Genomic DNA, 27,529 nt, shown 5'->3' on the forward strand with positions numbered 1-27,529 from the left:
ACGCTTCAGAGCGGTAGGAGATTGTAACTGAACGTATCTCTGTCCGTTCTCCTCGCGAGTAAAAAGTAACTCTTGTCTTTCTCTTCTTTGTGCCAAGTTTATGAATGTTTTAGGTTGTTGAACCTGACAAAAACCCTGCCCTGAGTTCAGTGCGCTGACACGTATGTGACGTAATGAAGCTTCATATGAGGAGACATCGAACCTTCCTGTCGTGTTATTTCTGCTTTGAAAGCTCAACACTGTGTCGAGCTTAACATCTGGATTAGATCCCGTTTTGTTTAAACACCAGCCTCGTCTCCCTTGTCCTGCATCAATCAAAAGCCTCCACTCTGACAAAGATGTCTTCCAGTACTTGATGTGTCCCAATGTTGCTGCCATTCCTCAACAATTTGTCTTTTGATTAAACCCTTTGCCTCTGCCCTGCAAAAAGAAATCTCCATAACTGCTTCATGAGTCGGGGCCTGTTTTTCTGGTTTATCTACAGTTTGATTCCCCTGTGAACCGCTGTGAGCTGGTACCCACATAAACCTGAGCCATCTGTTCCTATGTCCTGCCTGGCTCTAGATGTAACAGACTGTAAAGCACAACATGAATCAGAACACATAACAGCTCTCTCCATTTTGAACCCGCTATCCATTGCACCACCGTATTAACTGCCATCAACTCAAGTGCACAGAGTGAAAAAGTATCTGAAGTTCTTAATTTAAGGTTTTAAGTGCCCCTTAATCTCTTGGACACTAAAAGCAAAACCAGTTTTCCTGTCTCCTGTCTGCGGTGACCCCGACAGTGGCTCAGGTGGTAGAGCGGGTCGTTCAATGATCTTGCCTTGGGCAAGACAGCTTATCTCACCTTACCGCAGCCACGCTTCTGTCAGTCTAGTGGATACAAAAGTAACTTACCACCACCAGTGAGAATGTGTATGAATGACTAATGGGTTCTGTAAAAAGTGCTTTGGGAACCACTCTGTGCGTTGAAAAGCGCTATATAAATCCAATCCATTATTATTATTATTAGATCTTGTACTAACTTATGGCATAGAAACTGAAGGTCTAAATCAGATAAACTTATCATGCTGCAACATAGGCTTAAGACCCAACACTGATCGATGCGTTTACAGCCTTTCAAATAAACAAAGCACAGCCTTTGTGACTGTTTATGCTTTATTCCACTGAAATTAATACAAACCATTATGAAAGTGGAAAATAAATATAAAGCAAAATGATAAACAAACACTATTGTATATTCTTACATATTAACACATTTTAACGATCAAAAATAAAAATAGGCCTCGTTCAGTTTAGTGCAAAAAACAAATATATCAATTACAAGAAAATGCCATAAAAAATTAAAGCTATGGAACCTGCATATAAAAATATAAGAGGACTGTTATATATTCGATGTGCTGAAGAAAGAAGAGATCACTGCTGACAAGTCTTCTCTTCAAAAAGGTTTATTACAAGAAAGATCAATGCCATACTCTTGCCCAATCTGAGAGAGTTTCCAGCAAATCATGAATCCTCTCTCTCATTCAGCTCCTACAGACTCCTTATATATGGTTGTCAACTCGTCTCCTTACTCTAGCAGTTTCACAAGCTGACAACTGGTACATGACCTTTGACCTTTAAACTTTGTACACATCCCCAAAAACAGAAAAGAGACAATAAGAATAAAAGGAGAGGACCATATACTACAGGACAACATACACTTAAATAGGCTTAAATATGCAATAAAAAAGAAAAGAAATAGCTTAAAAATATGAAAACAAATATCTAAATAACTTTCTAAACAAAAAACTAAATGAACAATCATGACAAACATCAAACAAAGGAATGATTTGGAGTGATTCTAGTGAACCCCCCACCCCAATTTTCCATGTGGAAGCAGTATAACCACCACATAAGTTTGATAAAACTGAGTCTAGCTTCAAACTGATGAATATTTTCTGATTGTTTTTTTTCCTGAAATGAAAAAAGTAAAGCTGCCATTAAAATTGAATCCCATCTGTTTCCAATCATTAAAGTCTCCTGTAAGGATCCTTCACACACAGTCAGAGGAACTATAATAACGTCCATCAGACCTGTTTCCATAAGAGAACAATAAAGACAGAGTCTGTAGAAGAAACCACGTATGAGGTTTGTTTGCTCCTCGTTGACTTACCCAGACTGAAGCCTCTGCTCAGTTTGGAGCTCAGTGATGAAGTGATGCAGTGATAGCACTGTAAAATGTGTAATATATATATAGAGAGAGAAAGTGAAAGTATGAAGAACTGTTTATTCCTTGTTGCTGGGTTGTTTCTGTAAACACGTTGCTGGGTTGTTTGTGTCAGGCCGAGACTCGAAGCAGGACTCAGACGCAGAGATATAGAATAACAAAAGGCTTTTATTGGATTCTCCGGAGATCCCACACAGAGGGACAAACAAATGGCTATAAAAACCTAGACACTAACTCTGACTACTGAGAACAAAAAACTCTCCAGAAGGAGGAAAAAACTCAAATCAAAAGAAACAAATCGAGAAACACAAAAACGCTCCGAATGGAGGAAAACCGAAGGACTATGAATCTAAACTACGGAAAGAATTAACAAACAAAAAATCACTCTTCGAGAGGTATAAACAGCCTACTTGGCAATTACTACAGCTGTGGACATAGAACAAGGCTCTGGTGCAGGTCGAGGACGATGACACTCTGGCACGAGACAAGGGGAACACAGACTACTTAAACACATGGAGGGAAATAGGGGACAGGTGGAAACACTTAGGACAATCAGACTGAGACACATGAGGAAGGGCAAGTGACCTGAAACGAGAGGAGAATTACTTTTCAAAATAAAACAGGAAATGACAGGACAAAACAAACCCAAGACAAGACACCCTCACCACGGTGTGACAGTTTGAGGTGATATAAACAGGTTGCTGGGTTGTTTTACGTTGGGTCAAATAGCTTCATTTATAGCTCAACACTTAGAGTGAAGAGCACTGCAGATACCAGATTTTTCTGGTAGATTACACTGAATACTTAACATACATTTTTAATAGTTTCTCCCTTAATATAATTTACAGTCATGATTCATAAGTGGGTTTAATGTTATTTTTCAACATTTATTAACAAAGGTAAGTTGTCAAGCTAAATAAAACCATAGCTCTTTGATCCAAACGTTTCATCTTCAGTTCTGATAAACTAGTGGGAAATTGAGGTTTAAATAGGAATAAACTCTGTGGGTAACTCCCACCCGAAACTTGCTTGACCAGAAACTGGGGTCACTTATTTCTATAATGGCTGGTACTTACCTGTCCTTGAATGGGGGGAACTGTGTGCTTAGGCTACTTACCCCATGAATAGAGCTGTGATGAAGCTATTGTCAATGGGAGCCTGGAGGCTCAAAGTATAAATGAGGCCTCCTTCCTGTGAGACATGTACTCTTTCCAATACAGAAAAAAGTCCACTTCCAGTAAAGAAAACAACCACAGTAGTGTTACTGAAAATTAAACTGGGCATCAGCCCAGGAGGCAGAGTTGCAGTCTTACATGCTTCTCTGCCGCTTCTCTAGAACTGTCTCACACCCATAACTCCACAAACTCCATAGATGTGCTGTCTGCTCCCAGATTTTTTAAATGGAAAAATAAAAACAGAGGAGTCATTCATAGGAACCTTAACCAAATCAACACAAATTCACTAGTACAACAGAGAAATAAGAAAATTAAATGTGGTCTTTTGAATGTCAGGTCTCTCTCATCTAAATCTCTTTTAGTGACCGATTTGATAACTGATCATCAGATTGATCTATTTAGTTTGACTGAAACGTGGCTGCAGGATGATGAGTATGTCAGTTATAAAAAAAACTCTCCGTAAGATTAGAACAGAATATTATTCTTCATTAATAGAAGAAAACAAGAACAACCTCAGATTTCTTTTCAGCTGTAGCCAGGCTGACAAAGAGTCACAGCTCTGTTGAGCATCTATTCCTTCAGACCTCAGCAGTAATGATTTCATGAGCTTCTTCTCTGATAAAATTGTTGGCATTAGAGATAAAATTCATAGCACCCTTCCATCTGTCAAAGATGTAAGTACAGTAGCATTAGAAACCTCTGTAGGACCTAGTCAATATTTGGATTCTTTCTCCCTAATTGATCTTCCTGAGCTCACTTCAGTTATTACAGCATCTAAACCATCAACTTGTCTTCTAGACCCCATCACGACTAAGTTGCTCCAGGAGGTTTATCCATTAATTAATACCTCCATATTAAATCAGATAAACTTATCTTTATTAACAGGATATGTGCCCCAGTCTTTTAAAACTGCTGTAATTAAACCATTACTTTAAAAACCCACTCTTGACCCAGATGTTTTAGCAACTATAGGCCAATTTCCAACCTTCCTTTTATCTCTAAAGTTTCAGAAAGGGTTGTTGTCAATCAGTTGCTTGATCATTTAAACAGGAATGGTTTGTTTGAAGAGCTTCAGTCAGGTTTTAGAGCTCATCATAGCACAGAAACAGCTCTGGTTAAAGTTACCAATGATCTCCTCATGGCTTCAGACGATGGACTTGTCTCTATACTTGTCCTGCTAGATCTCAGTGCTGCATTTGACACTATTGATCACAATATTCTACTACAGAGACTTGAAAGTGTGATCAAGATTACAGGAACTGCACTAGACTGGTTTGAATCATATCTGTCAGACAGATTCCAGTTTGTCCATGTAAACAACAACTCTTCTATATATACCAAAGTAAGCTATGGGGTTCCTCAGGGTTCTGTGCTTGGACCAATATTATTCACATTATACATGCTTCGCTTAGGCAATATTATTAGAAAGCACGGCATAAACTTCCATTGCTACGCAGATGATACCCAGCTATATTTATCCATGAAACCAGATGAAACTAATCAGCTGGTTAAACTCCAAGCGCCTTAAAGACATAAAAGCTTGGATGACCTGTAATTTTCTACTTTTAGACTCAGACAAAACTGAAGTTACCGTATTTGGGTCTAAACATGTCAGAGATTCATTATCTAATCACCTGCTTTTGTTGGATGGCGTTACCTTGGCCTCCAGTACTACTGTGAAAAACCTTGGTGTTATATTTGACCAGGATATGTCCTTTAATTCTCATATAAAGCAGGTGACCAGGACTGCTTTCTTTCACCTTCGTAATATCATCAACATTAGGAACATCCTTTCTCAGAGTGATGCGGAAAAACTAGTTGATGCATTTGTGTCTTCCAGGCTGGATTATTTCTCCATCATATCTGAAAGACCTCATAGAACCAGACTGTCCCAACAGATCACTACCATCTCTAAGTGCAGGTCTGCTTGTGGTTCCTAGAGGTTCTAGGTAAGTAGAATGGGAGGTAGAACCTTCAGCTATCAGGCTCCTCTCCTGTGGAACCAGCTCCCAGTTTGGGTTCTGGAGGCAGACACAGTCTCTATGTTTAAGGTCAAGACTAAGACTTTCCTTTTAGACAAAGCTTATAGTTAGAGCTGGACTTAACCATCCCTTAGTTATGCTGCTATAGGCCGAGGCTGCAGGGGGACGATGCACTGAGGACATGTCCTCTCCTCTGTCTTCTCTGGCTCCTGTCCTCTAATATCTTATCATTTATTTTCTATCTCTTATAATTTACTAACCACTGTACCTCCCTCTCTCCCCTCCATCTTCTTGTAAGGGTCTCTGGTCTGGAGGCTGAATATCTGACCTGTGGAGTTCTAAGCTACATTTGCTGCCGTGGCCTCATCAATAAATATTCATATCTTATGTTAACAAATGTCTGATTATGGATTTGATTGATTAATTGAGCTGTTGCGAATTGCTTAAGCTGAACCTGCAAATAAAATTTGGCTCTAAAGGTCAGAAGTCTTTGCTGACGATTATTTCTCCCTTTATGCTGGTACTCATGTCAGTGAAACTATAGGCAATCTTAATGGTAGCTCCGACACCTAGCTCTTATTGGTCACACTAGTCGATTCCACTTAAAACTATCCTTATGTCCCTAGGGCTTCCAGCCTAGCCTTTAAATTAATACCTGGCACGTACCAAGTGCACAGATCCATTAGGGGTAAGTCACCACAACTGACGGAACTCAACTTCGGACTCAGCTGCAGGAAGCCTCCCTGACTGGTGGTTCAGGGGGACGTGAGGAAGCGGGGCAGACGTCAGAATTAAGGGTGGTTAGAAGCCAGGCCAGTTACCCCGCCTACAGCTTGAGTAGTGCTATCACTGAGTTCAGTTGGAGTAATAGCCCTATATAAACGGAGAAGCTGTCTTACCTGTTACCTGTGGGGATCTAACAAGCTACCCTCTCTGTCCTGACCCTCCCCACAATGTGCTGTGAGCATTAAAATCCCCCCACACCTCCACCCTGTTACCCTCTAATCTGTGTTAACCCCCAACTCTAATTTCCCACATGAATTATGATAATTAACGATTACAAAGTTCACCCTCACTTCTCAAGTCTCTACAGTTACAATGTAGTAGTTTTCCATTGAGCATGTTTTGTACTTGTTGTGTGCACTGAAGTAGTCAGACAGTCAGCAGTGTTTCCTGCTTTGGAAGCCAGAATGAAGTTTCTTAGTGTTGTACGACCTCCAGTTCCTCATCTTATGCAGCCATCGTCACGATGGGGACAAACCCATAAAGGAGGGAAGTTACCCATGACAGATTAGCTCATGTGTATCCTCGCTAGGGTGCTGGAGGTGAAATGAGAGTTTTCCCAACCACAGGTGTTTTGTGGATCTGGAGAAAGCCTACGACCGTGTCCCCAGGGACTTCCTCCGGGGCATAACTTTTATGGACAGAATTTCCAGGTAGAGCCGGGTCGGCGGATCCCGTCTCTGCTTTTTGTGGATGATGTGGTCCTCCTAGCGTCATCGAACTATGACCTCCAACTCTTGTTAAAGCGGTTCTCAGCCGAGTGTGAAGCAGTTGGGATGAAGATCAGCACCTCCAAGTCAGAAGCCGTGGACCTCAGTTGGAAAAGGGTGGATTGCTCACTCCGGGTCGGGAGGAGGTTCACGAGGGAGGGAAGGATGGAGCGGATCAGAGCGGGCGTTTAACTGGTCGTGGTGAAAAGAGAGCTAACATGATCTATGTTCCAACCCTCACCTATGGTCATCAGCTTTGGGTGATGACTGAAAGAATGAGTTTCCTCCGTAGGGAGGCCGGGCTCAGCCTTAGAGATAGGAAGGAGCTCAGAGTAGAACGTCCAGAGGAGTCAGTTAAGGTGGTGAGGACGCCCCCGGACGCCTCCCTTCAGGTGTTCCAGGCATGTCCCACCGGTAGCAGGGTCATGATGGAGCGATTACATCTCCCATCTGGCCTGGGGATTCCTCCAGAGGAGCTGGTGGAAGTATCCGGGGTTTATAACATGGTATTAACGCACAGAAAAGACAGTTATTTGATTTTCTCCGCTGCATGTAAACTGACACAAGGACACATTCAGAAAGTTGCATTCGGAGCATTTAGCTCCATTAAAGTGACGCGATTCAGAAGGTTAAAGGAAAACTCAAACAGTGGCTTAAAACTAACCTTAGTTGTTTTAATGTTGCTGAATCATTTCTATCCCGACTGTGAAAGGTGATGCATATTTTATGTATTTACTGTGCAGGTTTATCCTGACTGGGTAGTATTTTATTTATCTATTAGGGACTGTGAATGCAGATTAGCAGCTCTGCTATTATCCAGCATACTTACAGCAGTATTCTTCTATATTATACCAAATAAATTAAATTAAATTCATCAAATCAGACTTTAGCACCTTTCATGCATAGACGTGCAACACAAAGTGCTTAACACACATAAATCAAAATTACGCCCACCCTCCATGCTGCACACACACATACACACACACACACACACACACACACACACACACACACACACACACACACACACACACACACACCTGCAATAATCTATTAATCTAATGAGCAGAGTAGAACAACAAGTCTGGAGGAAGGAGGTGAAGAAGACACAGATCTAAACGAGGCTCCTCATCAATAACATGAACTGGTTCAGAGACCAGGAGGTGGAGGTGGAACCAGCTAATGTCTAACGACAGCAACACAACACATTAATTCACCACCTGAACAACAACCACAAGCCACAAGGAGCAGAGCAGCACATGAGTCAGGAGGAAGCAGACACATCCTCCAGGGAATGAGAAATAAATCAGCAGTCAGTCCATTCAGGATGAGAAGCAAAGCCAGAGATGGAAAGATGGAAGCCGAGGGATTGTGGAGCTCCCAAGACAGAATGTAGAGACAGACTGAGTCAGAAACATGGACTAGAATTATTGTGTTTGTGTTTGTGTTTGTGTGCAGCTTCAGTGGTTGGGCCACTATAAGAAGTCTCTGGCGTCCTTCATGCTGTCTCTGGGTGGAGGGGAGGCTCTGGACATCACACAGGACACCAAGCCTCCCAAGAGTCTCTACATCCAGGTGAGACCCCGCCCACCTGTGGCCCACCTGTCTGACCTTTGACCTCACCCTGATGATGTCACCGCTGTTCCAGGTGAGGCGCTCATGCGATGGACTGAATAATGTGCCTCAGCATCAAGTGTGATGGAGCAACATTTAATGGTCTCATGTGTTTCTCGTGCTCTGATATCTGAGCGTTTTCATGTCACATCATCATCTGGTTCTAATGTTACTGTCAGTCACAGCGGTTCGTCCTGTTCAAGGACGCTGTGTTTGTGTTTCCTTCTGTTTCCTGTGTCACGTGGAGGGAAAGTAGTAGTAGTTATGAGAGGCCGCCACAAGGGGGAGCTCACAGCTCCTGAGCTGCGTCACGTGACGCCGCGCTCGCTGCCTCCTTCAGTCATTACGCACGTGATAATAAATCCCTCAGAATGAGTGTTTCTCTTTAAACGTGTGTTAGATGAATGTGTAGAGGTGTTCATGACGGTATTTGTGCTGTAATATGTTCGTTAAGTGTAGAAGTTCTTTAGCTCGCGACCAGTAAGCTAACCGCATTAGCCTTTTGAAATGCTAACGTGTGTATGTTGTGTAACGTTCACACACTGAGTGAATATAGTGTTGAGACTGTGTGTGTGGTGCTGTGTTAGTGTAAAATGAAGTACGGTATCAGTGTATAAAAAGCTAAGCTAAAGCTTTTCCTGTCCGATGCTGTGTTTGTGTTGAAACGTTGAGCTTTAGTTCCTGGTCCCTTGTTCTCCAGAGTAAATATGAATGTGAGTTATGTTAGAGATGGAGTGGACATGTGATGCTGCTGTTTAATCTACATCTATATGCTCATATTACACCACTGTCTACTGCTGCTTCTCACATTTCACTTTGGTAAATATTCAGCACGTTGTGACACTGTGCTGATATCCGTATCCATGGCAACCGGCCTCAGTCATCACACACGTGATGTGGAGGAAGTTTGCGTCCGTGCGTTCATTCAAATCCTCCCTTTTCAGGGTTTTACGTTTGGAGGCTCCGCTGGGATGAGGGAGGTGAGGGTGAGGAAGACGCCCACATCAACCGCCCTAAAAGTGAGCCAGGCTGTGTTTGAGGTGAAAGCCGAGCCAAGGGAAGCCTGCATCCTGAGGTGCAGAGAGTCCACTAGGGGGCAGCACAACCCACGGCAAAGCTTCCTCCCACAGCTCTGCACGCCACCCACCTGCCAAGATGGATTCAGAGGGAACAACAGAGCAGCCGATGGAGATAAGTGACTGTCTGAGAACGTTGTTGCTGGTGAAAGGTGAAAGTCTAAATGCTCTTGTATCACATGTCATCAAACATACTGAGTGAACTTGAAGGTGAAGACATGTCAGAGCTGTTACGCCTCATGGACATGATAAACTCCCTGCAGGAGGCTAGAAACAGGAAACGCTAGAAAAAGCAAAAGGTGACGAGGAAGAGGAGGAGTGAAGGAGAGAAATAGAGCAGCTAAAACTTATGGTACAACAGAAGGAGACTGAAATGTACCAACAAGCAACAACGTACAGAGTGAAGTGAACAATGAATCCAGACCAGTCCACAACTCACCTGCCAGAGCTGGATAATAACAAAGGAAACTTTACTATTTCTGTTTCTGTCGACTTCCACTTTTACTTCACTACATTTTCAAAAGGAAACAGACACTTTTCCTCCGATACATTTCTCATCAGCGTTTTCGTTCCTGGTTATTATTGGTTTTGTTTCGTTAGCTGATAATGTTGGATCACACACAGCAGAAGTCGTCTCATTGGTTAATGGCGTTAGGCGCGAGTGTAAACAGGAAGCCGCGTTGACGTTCCATTTGATCATTTCCACTCCACACCTGATCCCTAGTCCACCTGGCTGGACACAACACGTCCATCTGCTTGAACCCAGGACAATGATGGAGTCTGAGGACTTGACTGCCGACCACGTTACTCCAGCACCAGCACATCTCAAGAAACACAGTCAAGCCCCAACATTCAGGTAACATTATCTACTAACGCTATCATCATTAGCATGAGATTAGCCAGGAGCAGTGTAGCTAACGCTAGCTAGCTATCTGTGGAGACGAGAAGGTAAAGTAGCACAATGCTATCTTTGGCTAACGTTGGGTAACTTAGCTAATATCACAAATGAAACACGTGGTGCAGAGTTGACAAAGTGATGCTAATGAGACAGGCTAGTGCAGTGGAAGGAGACAGATTGTTTGGGTGAATTAGTCGTAATAATTACCAGATACCAGAAGGAAATATGTTACGTAACGGCCTTTGACTGGTCGTGGGAGGAGCTGTTAGATTATATCGTGTAGTGTAATGAGCACACAGCCAGGCTGCAGGGATTTGTTTCCAGTACATGATGCATGAGCAGGTACCAACACATACATGTGATAAAGGACCAACATCATAGAAACATTTAACACACATTTCCTGTAATAATGGCTGAATGGTTATGGTTGAACGTCTTTTACTGTTTCAGAGAAAGCATGTGCACCAGCTTAAAAGATACGGAGCTGAACATGTGGAGAATGAAGAATAAGTTTATAGCTGAACATTTAGACTCTTTGTAAATTCATAAATCAATCATAGATGCAATATTATGTTGGGCTCATGACATATTATAAAGTTGTATTAATTCCACCATTTATATTTTCATCCTCACTGTTTTTCAGGAATAAACCACATCAAGCAGCACTTGGAAAACACACAGTGATCCTGCTGAAGAAGAACAGGAAGCGCCTCTTCTTCTTCTACTGTTTTAATTTAATTTGTTAACGCTTGGTGTCTTTGTCCTCAGCACTTCCTGCTGCGGAAATGTGAGCCTCTGATTCGTCAGGGCGTCCTGGAGGATGTGATGTCCTGAAAGGCGCCTTTAATATTAAATACATGTCTGGTTTCTACTCTGGTTCAGGCTGTTTACATGTGAAATGATGTTTGATATCTGACAATAAATAATAATCTGTTTGTTTCACAGCAAACTGTCCACATATGAGGACAGGACAGTGGATATAAAGACACACCTGTGAACTGAAAACCAATGTGACGAATCTCAGAGTGAAAAGCTAAAAACTAAAGATGCAGAAAAACCTCCTCATCCTCTGGTTTGATTACAGCTCCCAGTCCGTTTGGATAAGAATGTATCAGCTCATCTCTACTCTCAGCTTCCTCAGTAAGTAGAGCGATGCTGTTGAGAGACCAGGTGAGGTTCTCCACCAGGTGGGACACCGTCTCCTTGGTTTTGTCAGCGTTCAGAGACAGGTTGTTGGTTCCTGCTGATGAGATCCACCACGGTCGAGTCATCTGTAAACTCGATGATGTGATTCAAACTGTGCAGAACAGCAGAGGACTGAGCGCACAGCCCAGAGGGACCCCAGTGTTCAGTGTGGTGGTGTTGGAGATTCTGCCCCTGGTCCGGACTGACTGAGGTCTCCCTGGCAGGACGTCCAGGATCCAGTTGTGGAGGCAGATCGTCACTGAGGCAGGACACTGTAGACCTCTTTGACACAGGGACGATTGAAGTGGTCTTGAGAGACATTGGAACAACAGCGCTGCTCAGAGATGTTGGGGATGTCTGTGAAAACATCAGCTGGTCTGCAGGAATGTTGTCTGGTCCAGCAGACTTCCATAGGCGGAGTCTGAATCAGCTGTGGTGAGACAACGTAGCTACACAACAACATGAAGGACTGTTGATGGTGGCAGGTCAGGACATGTTAACTCAACTTTATTTATAGAGCACTTTAAAAACAACCACAGCCAAAACAACAGGATGTACATAGGTAAGAATAAGATCATGAGACTCAAAACAAACAATAAAAACACTAAGGAGCAGATCCAAGGAATAAAAATGGGTTTTAAGACAAGTTTTATAAATGGACAGTGAGAGTGAGGATTGTCTGATGTGCAGTGGCAGATTTTTCCATAGTTTGGAAAAATAAAGGGTTCTGTTCCCTCTGAACTTCGTTTAGACCTTCAGGAAAAGGTAACATGGTCCAGTCAGAGTCTGCTTCAACCTCTGGATCATCAGGACACAGCTCATCCTCTCACAACACACACCCTCCTGTTTATCACCTCCTCCACCTGTAGAGAGGAGGAGAAAGAAGAGAGGAGGTGAAGGAGTGTTTCCCTTCATCATCACATCCAGTAGAAAGAGCAGCAGGGACTTGAGTCCTGTTCAGAGCAGCAGTGGAGCAGCTGTGGAGCTCAGCCAGCTTCCTTTCAGCTTCATGTTAACGTGTTGGAGTGAACACACACAGACCTGCAGAGACTTTTAGCATCAAGTCTGTTTCCTCTGCAGATTTCACTAAGAAACTGCTGAGAGTCCTGAACGCTTCATTACTGCACCAACACTTTAGTGATGGATTTACTGCTGCTCCATGGAAACAAAGATCAGGTGACTAAGAAACTCATGGTTACTAAATGTAATGCTGCTTCTGTGATGTGCAGGCTTCAGTCAGACTGATCTCAGAGCTGTGATCAGTTGTTGATCAGATGTGATGAATGACCACCACTGTCTCTATACATCTTGGAAGGCTGTCAGCTGGAATCCAGCTTTATTTCATGGACACATCAACACAACAACAACAGTCGTCTTCACATCAACTCAAACACATGATCACAACAAGCTTCTGGCTCATCTGATTGGCTGACTGTTGTCTCTCTCTCTGTCTTTCTGTCCAATCCTGAAGCTTGTCTCCATTCTCCTCTCACAGCTTCACTGAGAAGCTGCAGGTTTACAGGAAACACTGGATCTTTGATACTAACTGTGTTTAGGACGATACTGATGAAAGCAGCATGGACTGACTGGAACCCTCTACTCACCTCAGAGTCTCCAGTTTATAGTCTGGACTCTCCTTAAGATCAAGAAGCTGCTTCACATCTGAATCCCTCAGGTTGTTTACACTCAGGTCCAGATGTTTCAGATGGGAGGGGTTGGACTTCAGAGCTGAGACCAGAGAATCACAGCTGATCTCTGACAAACTGCAGTAACTCAACCTGAATAAAGAATAAAAGATGGAGATTAAATCCTGAATAATTCAGTGAGATGTGTTGAGGTTTTAAATGTTCATCTCAACATCACTGTGTCCTAACAGCCTTTAAGCTTTATTGACTTTAACATTTTCTATAGTTTCTGCTACAAACACTGGTCTTGAACTAAAGGACATTTACAGATTCATGGAGGAAAGTTGTGGATGAAGATGAATTAGATTCAGTTGGTGATTAAACATATCAGATCTACAACAGTAACAGACAGTGAACTCACTCCAGAGTCTCCAGTCTACAGTCTGGATTCTCCAGAAAACCACACAGCTGCTTCACTCCTGAATCCTTCAGGTAGTTGTGACTCAGGTCCAGATGTTTCAGATGGGAGGGGTTGGACTTCAGAGCTGAGACCAGAGAATCACAGCTGATCTCTGACAAACTGCTGTTCATCAACCTGAATAAAGAATAAAGGATGAAATGATTGATGATCAGTCAGATGTGTTGAGGTCTGAAATGTGTCCTGATAAATGAGCTGTTCTCTAAAATGAGTAGAGTGACTTTGTCCTTGTGTTATTGTGGATCTTCATCATGTCAGCCTTCTACAGACATCATCCAAACGTCAGCACAACATTCAGACAACTATTGATGTCAACACAGATCAATAAGATGCTGCTGACCTCATTACAGGATCAATATCTCCTCACACATGTTGGACTACAAACTGTTGATTAGTTCTTTGATTCCAGGACCTTCCTCTTTCTGGATTTGGTGTCTCAGGAGGTTTGTGTCATTCAAATGTTAATGGACAAGTTGACATGTTCAAGTGTGTCTTCCAACAACAGTCACATGTCATATGGACTGATTCCAGAGTTGTTGAGATTCCTGCTGTCCACACTGACTGTGAAGTGGTCTCTTCCTAACACAACTCCAATGTTGAGCTGACACTAATATGAAGCTTCAGCAGTCTGACTGACACTAATCAAAGTTCCTGTTTGAGTTCCTGTCCCTCCACTGCAGCTCAGCAGGAAACACTGTGGAAACACAAACTGATACTGACTGGATGTGCTGAAGAACAAGATGAGTTGAAGATCAACACAACACAACAACACTGTGGATGTTGTCCTCCATCTGGTCTGATTGGAGTCAGACTATAAGGGGATTTGTCCACAGACAGTATGGACAGAAAGAATGATTAGTGACACCAAGAACTCTGTTAATGTCAACACATGTGAACACTGGACTTGATGTGGTTTGTGATCAGACCCACCACCGATGACTGAGGAGATACCTGCTGATGTTCAGGAACATGATGCTCCTTCATTTCAACTCTTTCAGCTCCTTTTCTATCTGACAGTCCTGACAAGAGAACTCATCTAAACTGGATCTCCATTCTTCAGAAGCCTGAGAAGAAAAGAAATAAAAACTGACCTCAGAGTCTCCAGTTTACAGTTTGGACTCTCCAGTCCAGCAGACAGATGCTTCACTCCTGAATCCTCCAGCTTGTTGTGACTGAGATCCAGATGTTTCAGATGGGAGGGGTTGGACTTCAGAGCTGAGGCCACGACTTCACAGTGACTCTCTGAGAGTCCACAGAAAACAAGTCTGTCATAAGACAAATAAATAAAATGTGTAATAGGGGAAGAAGACATTTCTATGGCGGTGATGTTTCGATGAGTGGACAGTTGGACACATCCTGTTGGACATTTTGTCTTCATCTCTGTCATCATCTCTCTCAGACCTTTGTTTAGATGAATGGAGACAAGACTGAGTTACATTGAGGCTTCCAGACTGTCCACAGTCTGTCAGTGGATCTGATCCAACATGAGGACATCTGGATGAGACAAACATCTGGACTGTCTTCACTGGTTAATGGACTCTGGATCCTTTCTCAGTGAACATGTCAATATTTACAGTCAATATATAGAAATAGAAATAAAAGAGTCAAATGTAAGAATGATTAGAAAGAAATAGAACTGTGTTCATTCATTGAACAGCTTTAAACAGCTGGAGAACATCTGGGACTAAATACAACTGACTGTAATGTTTGCAGAGAACAAGTGGAACACTGAAGAAGAATGAGAACGTGTGAAGATCTAAACTACTAATCTCCACTGATTGATTCTGTTAATGATCAGGACTCACTGAGCCTTTCTGCAGTTCCTCACAGCTGGGATCAGTCTCCGTCGTCCCTCCAATGATGTGTTGTACTTCTTCAGGTCCAACTCATCCAGAACCTCCTCTGACATCTGCAGCATGTAGGCCAGAGCTGAGCAGTGGATATCAGAGAGTTTCTCCTCTGATCTGTTCTCTGACTTCAGGAACTCTTGGATGTCCTGATGAACTGAGAGGTCGTTCATCTCCATCAGACAGTGGAAGATGTTGATGCTTCTGTCAGGAGAGATTCTAACAGTGTTCATCTCCTTCAGGTTGTTGATGGATCTCTGGATGATTTCTGGACTGTTCTTTCTCTGACCCAGCAGACCTCCTAAGAGCCTCTGGTTGGACTCCAGAGAGAGGCCATGAAGGAAGCGAACTAACAGGTCCAGGTGACCATTTTTACTCTCCAGGGATTTAATCATGACTCTGATCAGAAACTCATCCAGAGGTGAGTAATAGTAGTTTCTTCCCAGGAAGTCCTGCAGCTTCTTTGTCTTCCTGTTGGTGTAACAGTGGATCATGTAAACTGCAGCCAGAAACTCCTGAACGCTCAGATGGACGAAGCAGAACACCTTGTCCTGGTACAGGCCTCTCTCCTCTTTAAAGATCTGTGTGAACACTCCTGAGTACACTGAGGCTGCTGTGATATCGATGCCACACTCTGTCAGGTCTGATTCATAGAAGATCAGGTTTCCTTTCAGCAGCTGATCAAAAGCCAGTTTTCCCAGAGACTTAATCATCTTCCTGGTCTCTGGACTCCAGTGTGGATCTGTCTCAGCTCCTCCATCATACTTGACCTTCTTGACTTTGGCCTGAACCACCAGGAAGTGGATGTACATCTCAGTCAGGGTCTTGGGCAGCTCTCCTTCCCCTCTGGTGTCCAACACATCCTCCAGAACTGTAGCAGTGATCCAGCAGAAGACTGGGATGTGACACATGATGTGGAGGCTTTGTGATGTCTTGATATGGGAGATGATGCTGCTGGCCTGCTCCTCATCTCTGAACCTCTTCCTGAAGTACTCCTCCTTCTGGGGGTCAGTGAACCCTCTGATCTCTGTCATCATGTCAACACACTCAGGAGGGATCTGATTGGCTGCTGCAGGTCGTGTGGTTATCCAGAGGCGAGCAGAGGGAAGCAGTTTCCCCCTGATGAGGTTTGTCAGCAGCACATCCACTGAGGTGGACTCTGTAACATCAGTCAGGATCTGAGTCTTGTGGAAGTCCAGAGGAAGTCGACACTCATCCAGACCGTCAAAGATGAACACAACCTGGAAGTCTTCAAAGCTGCAGATTCCTGCTTCTTTGGTTTCAGTGAAGAAGTGATGAACAAGTTCCACCAAGCTGAACTTTCTCTCTTTCACCACATTCAGCTCTCTGAAAGTCAATGGAAATATGAAGAGGATGTCCTGGTTGGCTTTGTCTTCAGCCCAGTCCAGAGTGAACTTCTGAGTTAAGACTGTTTTCCCAATGCCAGCCACTCCCTTTGTCATCACTCTTCTGATTGGTCCATGTCTTCCAGGTGAGGCTTTAAAGAGGTCTTCTTGTCTGATGGTTGTTTCTGGTCTGTGTGGTTTCCTGGATGCTGTTTCAATCTGTCTGACCTCATGTTCATCATTGACCTCTGCAGTCCCTCCCTCTGTGATGTAGAGCTCTGTGTAGATCTCATTCAGAAGGGTTGAGTTTCCAGCTTTAGCAATCCCCTCAAACACAGACTGGAACTTCTCCTTCAGACCAGATTTAACTTTATGTTGACAATGTCCTAAATGAAAAAACAAGAAATAAGATGAATGAATAAACTCTCCAGTAAATATTCCAACATGTAATTGCTCTAAAGAATGAATGTGTGAATATATCTTGGTTCATCTCTTGAGACATTAGTAAACGTCTCATTTCTCCAGCAGCTTCAATGTTTAGAGAAATCCTCTTACTGCTCTGCAGACAGTCAGCCAGCTCATCCTGCTTCATTCTCCTCAGGAAGCTCATTGTGATCTTCAGGAATAAATCTCTGCTGCTCCTCCTCTGCTCTTCATCCTCACCCTCCAACACCTCCTCATCCTCCCTCTGACTCTCTGAGCATTCTGGGTAATCTGGACTCACAACCTTCTGGATCTTCTTCAGCTCCTTCTTCACAAAAGTCATGATGTTGTCCTCCAGCAGCTGGAACAGAAGACGATATGAATGACACAAGCAGACTGAAACCATGGAGACAAACATCAGATCCATGTTGGACACACTGACAATCCACTGGTCTACAAAGAGCAGCATGGACATGATGGAAAGTAGTTGTTGTACATGTACAGACCAGAAAGATGGAGTCCAGCTGTGTCTGATGCTGCTGGGTGGACTGACCACTGAGAACCTCTGAGCTCTGCTGGTGGACTCTGTGGACCAATCATCAACAATTAGCTCTCATCCATTACAAGACTGAAGACACTACTCTGCTTCAGTCTGAGTGAGAAACAGAGTGAAATCTAGAGCTACAGCTACGAGCCTGTAAAATAGTTCCAGACCTAGCTGTTTCTGTCACATGTTCCAGGTTGAGTCAACGTTTGGAGATAATTCACAGACTGTTACTGCTGAGCTCCTCAGTTAGTGTCTGGTCCAACCTACTACGCCCACTACAGCCACTAGATGGTGCTATAGCCTGTCTTCTTACATGAGAAGCTTGTCCCCATATAGTGACCTCCACTGGTTTGGTTAACTGGTGTCCAAGACAGTAACAGTGGGCCCATGGTGGATTTGGACCAGACCTTTTAATTTATTTGTTTACAGTAGTAGTATTCATAGTAGTCGTATTAGTCTCAATGGCTATTTGTTCACAAAACTGGTAGATTGACCTAATAACAATGGAGCAGGAGGAAGAGGAGGATGAAGAGAGACTGGTTTCGCTGCTGCTTTGTAAGGCTCTGTGTTTGCCATGTTCCTCTAGCGCTCCTTTGACTTCCTGGTTGCTGTGAAGCTCTGCCTCTGCTGTTGGAAGGTTCCAACTCTACCTGTGATTGTGGACAGGTTATAACTGTGAGGGAGTCTATAAAAGCCGGGCTTGGTCAGTTTATTCGCTCGCTTCCACTTCGATGACCAAGATCCCGTCTGTTTCTGTTTGATTTTGTTACTTTGTTTTGTACCACACACACCTACACACATGGCTTTCATTGCATCCAACTTGTTCGTCTAACACTGTTTACTGACTTCATACCTCATATTTCTGCATTTGTTTTTGTCTTTCTGGTTTGTGCTTGCTTGATCTGGTCTGGGGGTGATCACCACTGCAGTTCTTGGGGGCTGGACTCGTCAAACTTGGAGGGGGGAATGTCCAATTTCTAGGTCTGATCGAAGTTCAACTGAACCTAGTGTGTATATGAAGTCTGCAGGTCTTGTGGCTCCAGGGTCATCAAAGTTGAAATAAGCAGTGTCTGAAGACTTTTTCACACTACACAACATTTCATCCTGGTTCAAATGACCCGGCAATCGATCCAGGATTTCACAGCCTTGACCTGCTGATTTACACAATGATGTTGATGTATCTGCCTGTCGCATTCTGATTTTGTCACTGGACAGCCTGTCAGACTGTATCATTGTAGAAGCTCCAGGGCTTGGAAGCAGCTAAAAAACAGAGCAAAGTTTTGCTCACCTCCCCTAAGCGAACGATCTCTGGGGGCATATATGATACGCATATATGAATTAGCCCTATGTCATGTTCAGGAAATCGCACAGATAGGGTATCCTGATGTGCACTGTTTATATACAGCTTGTATAGTGATATAGCACACTTTTTATTTTTTTTTTTTGTCAATCATGGCAGTGCACTGGCAAGACTGTGAGATCAATGAGCTGCATATGAGGGGAAGGAGAAAAACAGGCACAGCAGGAGGTCAGACCAGGGACTACTGGCGATGTGAAAGACCACCAAGGTGGTGTTGTGTCAAATAGGAGACCTTTGTCAAAGAAAGCCCCTGGCAGTTGTCCAGTTCAACTTGGTGGAGTTTTCTCTTTGGAGTCTCAAAGAAATCGTCCGCATTCAAAGCATCAGAGTGGTCTTTATTGCCAGCAACAAAGGAGAGCAGTCTTATAGTGCACGGAAGTTCACCACAATCCTTCTCTGGAATGTAAAGGCCTCTGTTCTCGTCTTTTATACTTTTGGGACTTCCCAGGTCACACCTTCTGTCCATCCCCTACATTTGGGGCACACCCTTATACCGCACTAGACACTGTCATCGTCACTGTTGCTGGGCTTCGTGACCTTGGGAGACAGGTGGTCTCGTTTATCTGCATCATCGGCTGGAGCATCGTGGCCCTGAGAGCCTAGTGTTCACTCTTATGCATCTTAATCTATTCCTACCTTTTATTTTTTATGGCGTATCCACTTGCATTACACCAATAGGTTCGGGCTCCCAGTTTTATAAAGTCACTCCTGCCCTTTTTTATACCCTTATTTTCTAATCCACTTCTAAACTTATTTTTTAAAATAATGTTATTAAATAAAGTTTATTACAAACAAACTTTGTATTTAGGCCCATCATATCAAACATCATATTATAATCAATCTAATGACATTATAATCAGACATATCATTGTAATCAATACAACCTTAGAATTAAACATGACATCAAAGTCATTCTGCTTCTGCGTTTTTCATTTAGTTTCTTCTCAAAATTACACTACAGCACGTCGACCCGGGTCTGAAAATCCTGAGTCAACCTGCTGTTTTCAGTGTGAAAGCGGTATTAATCAGCTTTTGCAGTGTTGCCAAACAAGGGTGAAATTTATGCTTCTTTTATGACAGGGGTTTTGTCTCTCTTGGTGATGGTGATTGGAGGCCTGTTAAAAGTTTGTGAGATACAGGAGCATCACAGAGCTTTATTTTGAAGGGATTACTACCATTTTCATCATCTGCTGACACAGGTGCCACTACACCAGTTTAAAATGACCAGTTCTGATTTATTGTCCCAGTCCAGCTCTGGTCCAAGCTACACTACAAGGTTGAAACACAGACAGAGGACACAACATTTACTGACTCTTTACCTCTTTGAAGCAGAACCACGTCCTCCTTTAAACTCAATATCAACGTGCTTTGACCGGTCGCTCTTCAAGGACATACAGCTGAGTCCAGATCCAGATCCAGGTCCAGGTCCAGGAGAGTCTGGTCTCCTGAAAGTAAACCACCACAGATAAATGTGCATGTTGGATCAAAACTGATGAGAATAAATTAAAAGTAGAGACGTCAGAAGTAAAAGGATGAAACAAACATGTTGAATAAACTCAGTAATTTAAGAGCGATGAACCAGCTTTAACCCAAAGAGGAAGAGACATTAAAGTAGAACCTCAGCTCCTCATGGAGGACAGCTTCACCCACTCTTTACCTCTTCCTCTTCTTTGAAGCAGAACCACGTCCTCCTTTAAACTCAATATCAACGTGCTTTGACCGGTCGCTCCTCAAGGACACACAGCTGAGTCCAGATCCAGGTCCAGGTCCAGGAGAGTCTGGTCTCCTGAAAGTAAACCACCACAGATAAATGTGCATGTTGGATCAAAACTGATGAGAATAAATTAAAAGTAGAGACGTCAGAAGTAAAAGGATGAAACAAACATGTTGAATAAACTCAGTGATGTAAGAGCGATGAACCAGCTTTAACCCAAAGAGGAGGAGACATGAAAGTAGAACCACTAGCTCCTCATGGAGGACAGCTTCACCCACTCTTTACCTCGTCCTCTTCTTTGAAGCAGAACCACGTCCTCCTTTAAACTCAATATCAACGTGCTTTGACCGGTCGCTCTTCAAGGACACACAGCTGGGTCCAGATCCAGGTTCAGGTCCATGTCCAGGTCCAGGTCCCTCCAGTCTGTCCTCTCTCTGGTCCATGCTGCTGAATTCACTCTTTCTTCTTCCCCCTGCAGAGGAAACACTGATCATTCATGTGAACATCAACTGAAATCATTCCTGCTGTAAAAAGATCAGCTGATCCTCCACTGATTGGCTCTTATTCATCAGCTGCTGTACTTCTACTATCGGTCCACTAGATGGAGCCATGGAGGACACACATGATGTGTTCACTGACACTGAGTCTGACTGGAAGCTACTGTTAGCTAACAGGCTAGCAAGCTAAGAAGAGCTACTGTTATGTAGCTTTAACATCGTCAGGATGAGAACCAAGGACATCAAGGCTGGAAGGAACGACCACATCCACCAGCTCATTCACACCATGAACACTGAACACCTCTCTACAGACCATCACAGCACTCACCTCACAGACCGGACCCTCTCTGAACCTGTTCAGACCTGGAACTAACATCTGACTGGCAGACCCCAGTCTGTCAGGATCTGGACCAGGACTTCAGCCAGCACCTCCACCAACATTCACAAACATTCAGTTTCTCTTTAAATTTCACTTCATTGTTCACATTTACACATCAATATGTTGGACGAGTTATTTTTATATATTGTATTATATGTATGTTTTTATATTTTATTTCATATATTTTCGATTTCTAAGGTTTTTTATGTTGTTTTCTTTGGGTGAACGGCGAAAAGAAGAATTTCATTGTCCAAGGAAACATGTTTCTACACTGAGCACATGAAAATAAACTCTTTGAATCTTGAATCTGGTCTCAGTCCACATGTGGATCTGGTCTAGGACCCATGTGACCTCGTTCCTTTGGTCAGTGTGAACCCACAATGAGTCCTGGTCCCATTAAAGACCAGATACTGAACTCGTTCATTCATCTACTGGTAGAAATGAACCTGAATAAGAGACGTGTGTTCATCAGTGATCAGACTTTTAACAGATCCTGGACCTGGAGCCGAGAACCAAACTAAACTAGAAACTAATCTGGACCAGAATCAATCAGGACATGATTGAATATGTGGAAGCTGAGTGTGATTCATCATGTGGTGAATCATTGATGTGATTATGTTGGTGTGAGGAGCAGTGTGGAGTTAATCATCTCCAGCCTCTTTATTTATCTTTATTACCAGAGATTATGGTTCAGGGTTCAGTTCAGGTCTAAATAACATCAGGACACGGATCAATAAATAAGAACTTTACATGTGTGAACAGGTCAAGACTCAAACACAACAATCATGTGTTCCTGGTTCTGGTCCAGTGGTAGGTAGAGATCCATTAGAGACAGCAGCTGATACAGTATTCTACTGACCACATGGTGTTACTAACTGTGTGTATGTAGTGTGTACCTGTACTTTCTGGTACCTGTGAAACATCAATAAAATCTGGTCTATCAGCTGAAGGTTCAAGTACTTAGTTTCAGGGCTTTACATTCCATTCTACTATTCATTAATACACAGGATGAGATATTACGATCCCTTGTGCCATGATAAGGCAAAACTTCTTTAGAAGCCCGGTCCAACTGGACAACCAACCAGCAAACCAGTGGTCAGCTACTAACTAACCTAGCCAGCAGCAGTAGGTCATAGAGATGATGGGAATGCGACTACACTCAGACCAGACATTTCTTCCTTCTGCCTGCCAGAAACGAGATACAATTAGCCTAGCCTAACATTCATCCCTTCTGCCAAGATCAGAAGTTACACACAAGAAAACACCAGCTAACGAGGCTAACTAGCAACAGTGTGCAGTGTGCCACACATCATTGGGGTTTTCAAGTGGGAACCTCCCTTCACCGATGTTTCGTGAAGTTAGGCCCACGACACCTCAAGAAGGCTTAACAGTGAGCTCCAGCATCCCGGTGTCAACCCCCTCACTGCAGCCACCGCGCCATCATATGCCATTCAACCGTTATAATAGATATGATTAATCTAACTACGACTGCTGCCTATTGTCAGTACATAGCTAGCCTTACCTTTAGCAGCTAGCATGCTTCCCCCGTAGCCACAACCACTGATTCGCTCACTCTGCTGCCAGGGACATATTCTTTACGGCAACCCTCTGTTCTTTTCTGCGAATGCTCAAATCACACAAGAGAGCAATGGCGGATTTCGCCACAAATCCACGGCAGTTGACCTCCACTGGGCGCACACGGGTGCTCCAGCCTCGCTGCTCCGCTTCTGATGACAACTCTGTATATCTATCTCTCTTGTGCTCATTGGCCTCTTCAACTCTGTCTTCCCACGGGACAGTTAACTCCACAAAATACACTATCCTTTCTTTCTCAGACCACAACAGCACGTCCGGTCTTTTGAGGGTCACGGCTATCTGTTGTGTAACCCTCAGGGCGCCATCTAGGTCAGTCCTCAGCTCCCAGGCTCCGCCCACACTTAGCTGCCCTACATTATGCCTGCGCCTCGCTGGTCTGGCCTTATCTCCCTCCTGAACAAACATAATATGTTTATGAGGCTGAGGAATTTGCTTCAATCTGTTTTTCCTCAATTGCAGCTGCTACGCATTTCAGAACCTGGTTGTGGCGCCAGGTGTATCTGCCTTGGGAGAGAGAAACCCTGCAACCTGACAAAATGTGGCTGAGCGTACATGCACAAGAACAAAGTGGGCAGGCAGCATCCTCCTCTAGTCACTTGTTTAGGTTCTGGGGAGATGGCAGCACATCTTAAACTGCCCCTATCATAAATCTAATCCTACTAGCCTCCATGCTCCACAGCTCTCTCCACGACACCTTCCTTTTCTCTACACTCTCCCAGTTCATCTACTGTGCTTGTTTAGCCTGCGACACTGCCTTAGTGCATCTCATTGCTTCCTCTTCCTCCACTACCATCTTCCTCTTTTCCGCCGTGGACGTATTGTTCCACAGAGGTTTCCCTGCACACAGTCCCAGGCCTCCACGTCCTTGCTGCACATGCCCCATCATATCCCTAAGCCTCAGGGCAGCCTGCGCCTCCTGAACCGCGTCTCTTGGGTTCCACTTCCTCCCTGTTTTGACCATTGGGGCTGTCCCCCTGACTACTGGATCTTTTGACTAAGAGTCATCACCAGTCTAGCCTTAGCACACTTAAACTCCTCTCCTCCTTTGACTTAAACAGTCAAATATCTCCCTGTGAAATGTGGAGCAGTGAAAGTAGAAAGTAGCACAACATGTTGATTCTCTTCAGCATCAAGTAGTGGAGTAAAAGAACTTAGTTACTTTCACGGCATTGTAAAAGCCGATCAAACTTGTAGACAGTTTCTAAATAAAAGCCCGACTGTGTCCTTGATGAAAAGATGAAGCAAAGAAAATCACCTTCAATCATATTCATGCACCGAGTGACACAAACAGACCAGCCTCTTTATTTATCTTTATTACCAGAGATTATGGTTCAGGGTTCAGTTCAGGTCTAAATAACATCAGGACACGGATCAATAAATAAGAACTTTACATGTGTGAACAAGTCAAGACTCAAACACAACAACCATGTGTCCCTGGTTCTGGTCCAGTGGTAGGTAGAGATCCATCAGAGACAGCAGCTGATACAATATTCTACTGACCACATGGTGGCGCTGCTGCTCATTGACACAGACTGTTAAACAGAGAGCTACTCTTTTCTACACCAACATGTAAAATAACATTCTGTGTACTTTTATAGTGTCACAAAGTGTGTATTTCAGTACTGTGTGTGTATGTAGTGTGTTCCTGTTCTTTCTTGTACCTGTGAAACATCAATAAAATCTGTTCTATCAGCTGGAGGTTAAAAGTACTTAGTTACTTTCAGGGCTTTACGTTACAAAAGCAGATCCAACTTCTAGAGATGGTTTCTAAATAAAAGCCCGACTGTGTCCTTGATGTAAAGATGAAGCAAAGAAAATCACCTTCAATCATATTCATGCACCGAGTGACACAAACAGACAAACGTGATCAGAGACACAACATGGAGGACGAGTTTGATCCAGACTCTCACCTTTCAGCTGGACTGAGTTTAACGTGAACTATGGAGCGGCAGATTTCTGCTGGAACTGAGCTGATGATGAAGAAAACACCACAAACTGCTTCATTACCTTCAGACGGAGACAAAGATCTGAGACACTGGAGGAAGAATCCTTGATACGGTGTAGAATGAGATCGGAGAAAGTGAAAGTAAACTGAAACCAGGAAACTCATAAAAGTAAATAATTGATCGACTAAGGACTGAATAATGTTTAAAGGATCATCACTGAGTAAAACACATGAAGAAGCTCCACCAGAGGGAGATGAATGAGTCCAGAGCGTCCCCCCTGACGTCCAGCATCATGAAGACCACCTCAGGACCCAGGTCCAACACGCTCTCCACCCACTAGAGTTTCCACCACAACTGGACCCTGGTTCTTCTGCTACTATTTGCTGCTGCTCTATATTTTTATACAATAGAACATTTTTAATAACTTCATCTAATCTTACAAACTACGTATCTCATACCTTCATCTCATACCACAGGCCTTCACCAGGGTCGTGGGTGGTGGGTCCAGACTCCTTCTCGTCCTGGTAAGAACTGTCTCTTCCCTCCTGTTCCTACCTCCATTTCTTATTTGTCCAACCACTGGAGAAATTGAAATGTTTTCTGTACTCTAAGCTCTAAGCTCCCACCATATATGAACGTTTGAAACCCCAAGTTGAAGCCCATAGTTGTGCCTTATCAACTTCCTTTTGTAAACTCTTGAAAACATATTAAATATTCCACAAGGCCTCGTTGTCATCAAACAGTTTCCTACTGATTCATAGATATCATTTGTCATGATTGAAAATAAAACTGGACTGATCTCACTACCCTGAGGTCGTCCTTTATCTACTGTCACACAATCTGAATACTTATTATTTACTCTTATTTGTATCATTGTATTTATCCATCTATTCGTTTTCCCTTCAATCCCTAATTTCTTAATTTCCATCAATACATTGAATTAGACGGCAGCCACAGTTTCCTGATTTCTGAGTCTAAATGTATAATTGGATCCTGTAGATCTACCTTTCCTGAAACCACTGATACACTGATAATAGTTCATGAGACTTTATGAGACTTGGTATCTTACCTTCCTCCATGTCTTATTATATAAGTCTGATATAGCTCTCAGTGCCTTGCTGATGTTTCAACATTTCATAGCTTATTTGAGATGGTAGATGTTATTTTCTTTAATTCCCCCATTGACAACGTTGAATTGAACGCGTCTTCCTGCTCTACATAACTTTCTAAACAAGCCTGATTTTGAGCCTTTGTTTTGTCTCTTTCCCTTTTTTCCTCCTCTGTAAGATTCTCATGACTATGAACTATGTACTAGTGCGTTAACCATCGTATTAGCCTTCTCTTCACCACTAAGTCAACTCAACTTTATTGTCAATTCTGACTTGTGCAACACAACACAGGACTCAAGTTACCTTCCTCAATACAGTGCAGCAGCTAAACAAAAACATGGAAACAAAATGTGCAAACGTTAAGAACATATAAAACATAAAAAAATATATATCCTGTATATACAAAGCTATGACAGCTAATGCCCCTTCATAATTTAATACAGGATAACACCATACTTCATTTAAAGGTGTGCTTCTCCAAAAACTTCTTTTTACCATCTTGGACAATGAGTCGAACCCCCTCCATGATGTACTGGTCAGACACAGGAGTTCTTTCAGCACCAGAATGATTTCACCACGATGACCCACAGAGCCACAGGAAATCATTCCTGCCTCATTTCATATAATTGTACATATTTCCTTTATATATTATTAAACTCACGACGTGCGATAATTTCCCGCTGTGCAATACCCATATATATATATATATGTTATATATATAACGTTATTATAGAGCAACAACTCGGAACACAGGTTCACTTATGCTTCTACATATTGTTTATATATATTTCTTATATTTTTTACATTGATGTGTGTATTCTCACTAGAATTGTTTAATTACTCTCACACTTATTCTTATTGCCTACATTGCTCTTTGTTCTTAACACTGGTACTTTGAGTAGGAGCTGCTGAAACAAAAAGTATTTTCTCTCTGGGATCAATGAAGTGATTCTGATTCTGATTCTGATGCCATGAGGAGACACACAGGTAACTTTATTATCACAGTTACACAGAGACATGTGCGCACT

General features: G+C 43.0%; 1 protein-coding gene and 1 long non-coding RNA gene across 2 annotated transcripts; both read right to left on the reverse strand.

Annotated features, from left to right (window-relative positions):
• Nucleotides 1-10,870: 10,870 nt before the first annotated feature.
• On the reverse strand, nucleotides 10,871-13,271 carry LOC125012845. Its single transcript, XR_007113329.1, has 2 exons — nucleotides 13,239-13,271; nucleotides 10,871-12,497 (listed from the first exon to the last, which is right to left on the reverse strand). It is a non-coding gene; the product is annotated as an uncharacterized LOC125012845 (long non-coding RNA).
• A 14-nt stretch (nucleotides 13,272-13,285) lies between these two features.
• On the reverse strand, nucleotides 13,286-17,540 carry LOC125012008 (NLR family CARD domain-containing protein 3-like; the record flags this gene model as incomplete). The annotated part of the gene is made up of 5 exons (XM_047591599.1): nucleotides 17,486-17,540; nucleotides 15,543-17,316; nucleotides 14,879-15,002; nucleotides 13,681-13,832; nucleotides 13,286-13,412 (listed from the first exon to the last, which is right to left on the reverse strand). Coding segments are annotated over exons 1-5 (2,232 nt in total), but the record flags the coding sequence as incomplete, so codon positions are not given.
• Between the last annotated feature and the right edge of the window lie 9,989 nt (nucleotides 17,541-27,529).

Source organism: Mugil cephalus, chromosome 8 (assembly GCF_022458985.1).
Source record: "Mugil cephalus isolate CIBA_MC_2020 chromosome 8, CIBA_Mcephalus_1.1, whole genome shotgun sequence".
NCBI lineage: Eukaryota > Metazoa > Chordata > Actinopteri > Mugiliformes > Mugilidae > Mugil > Mugil cephalus.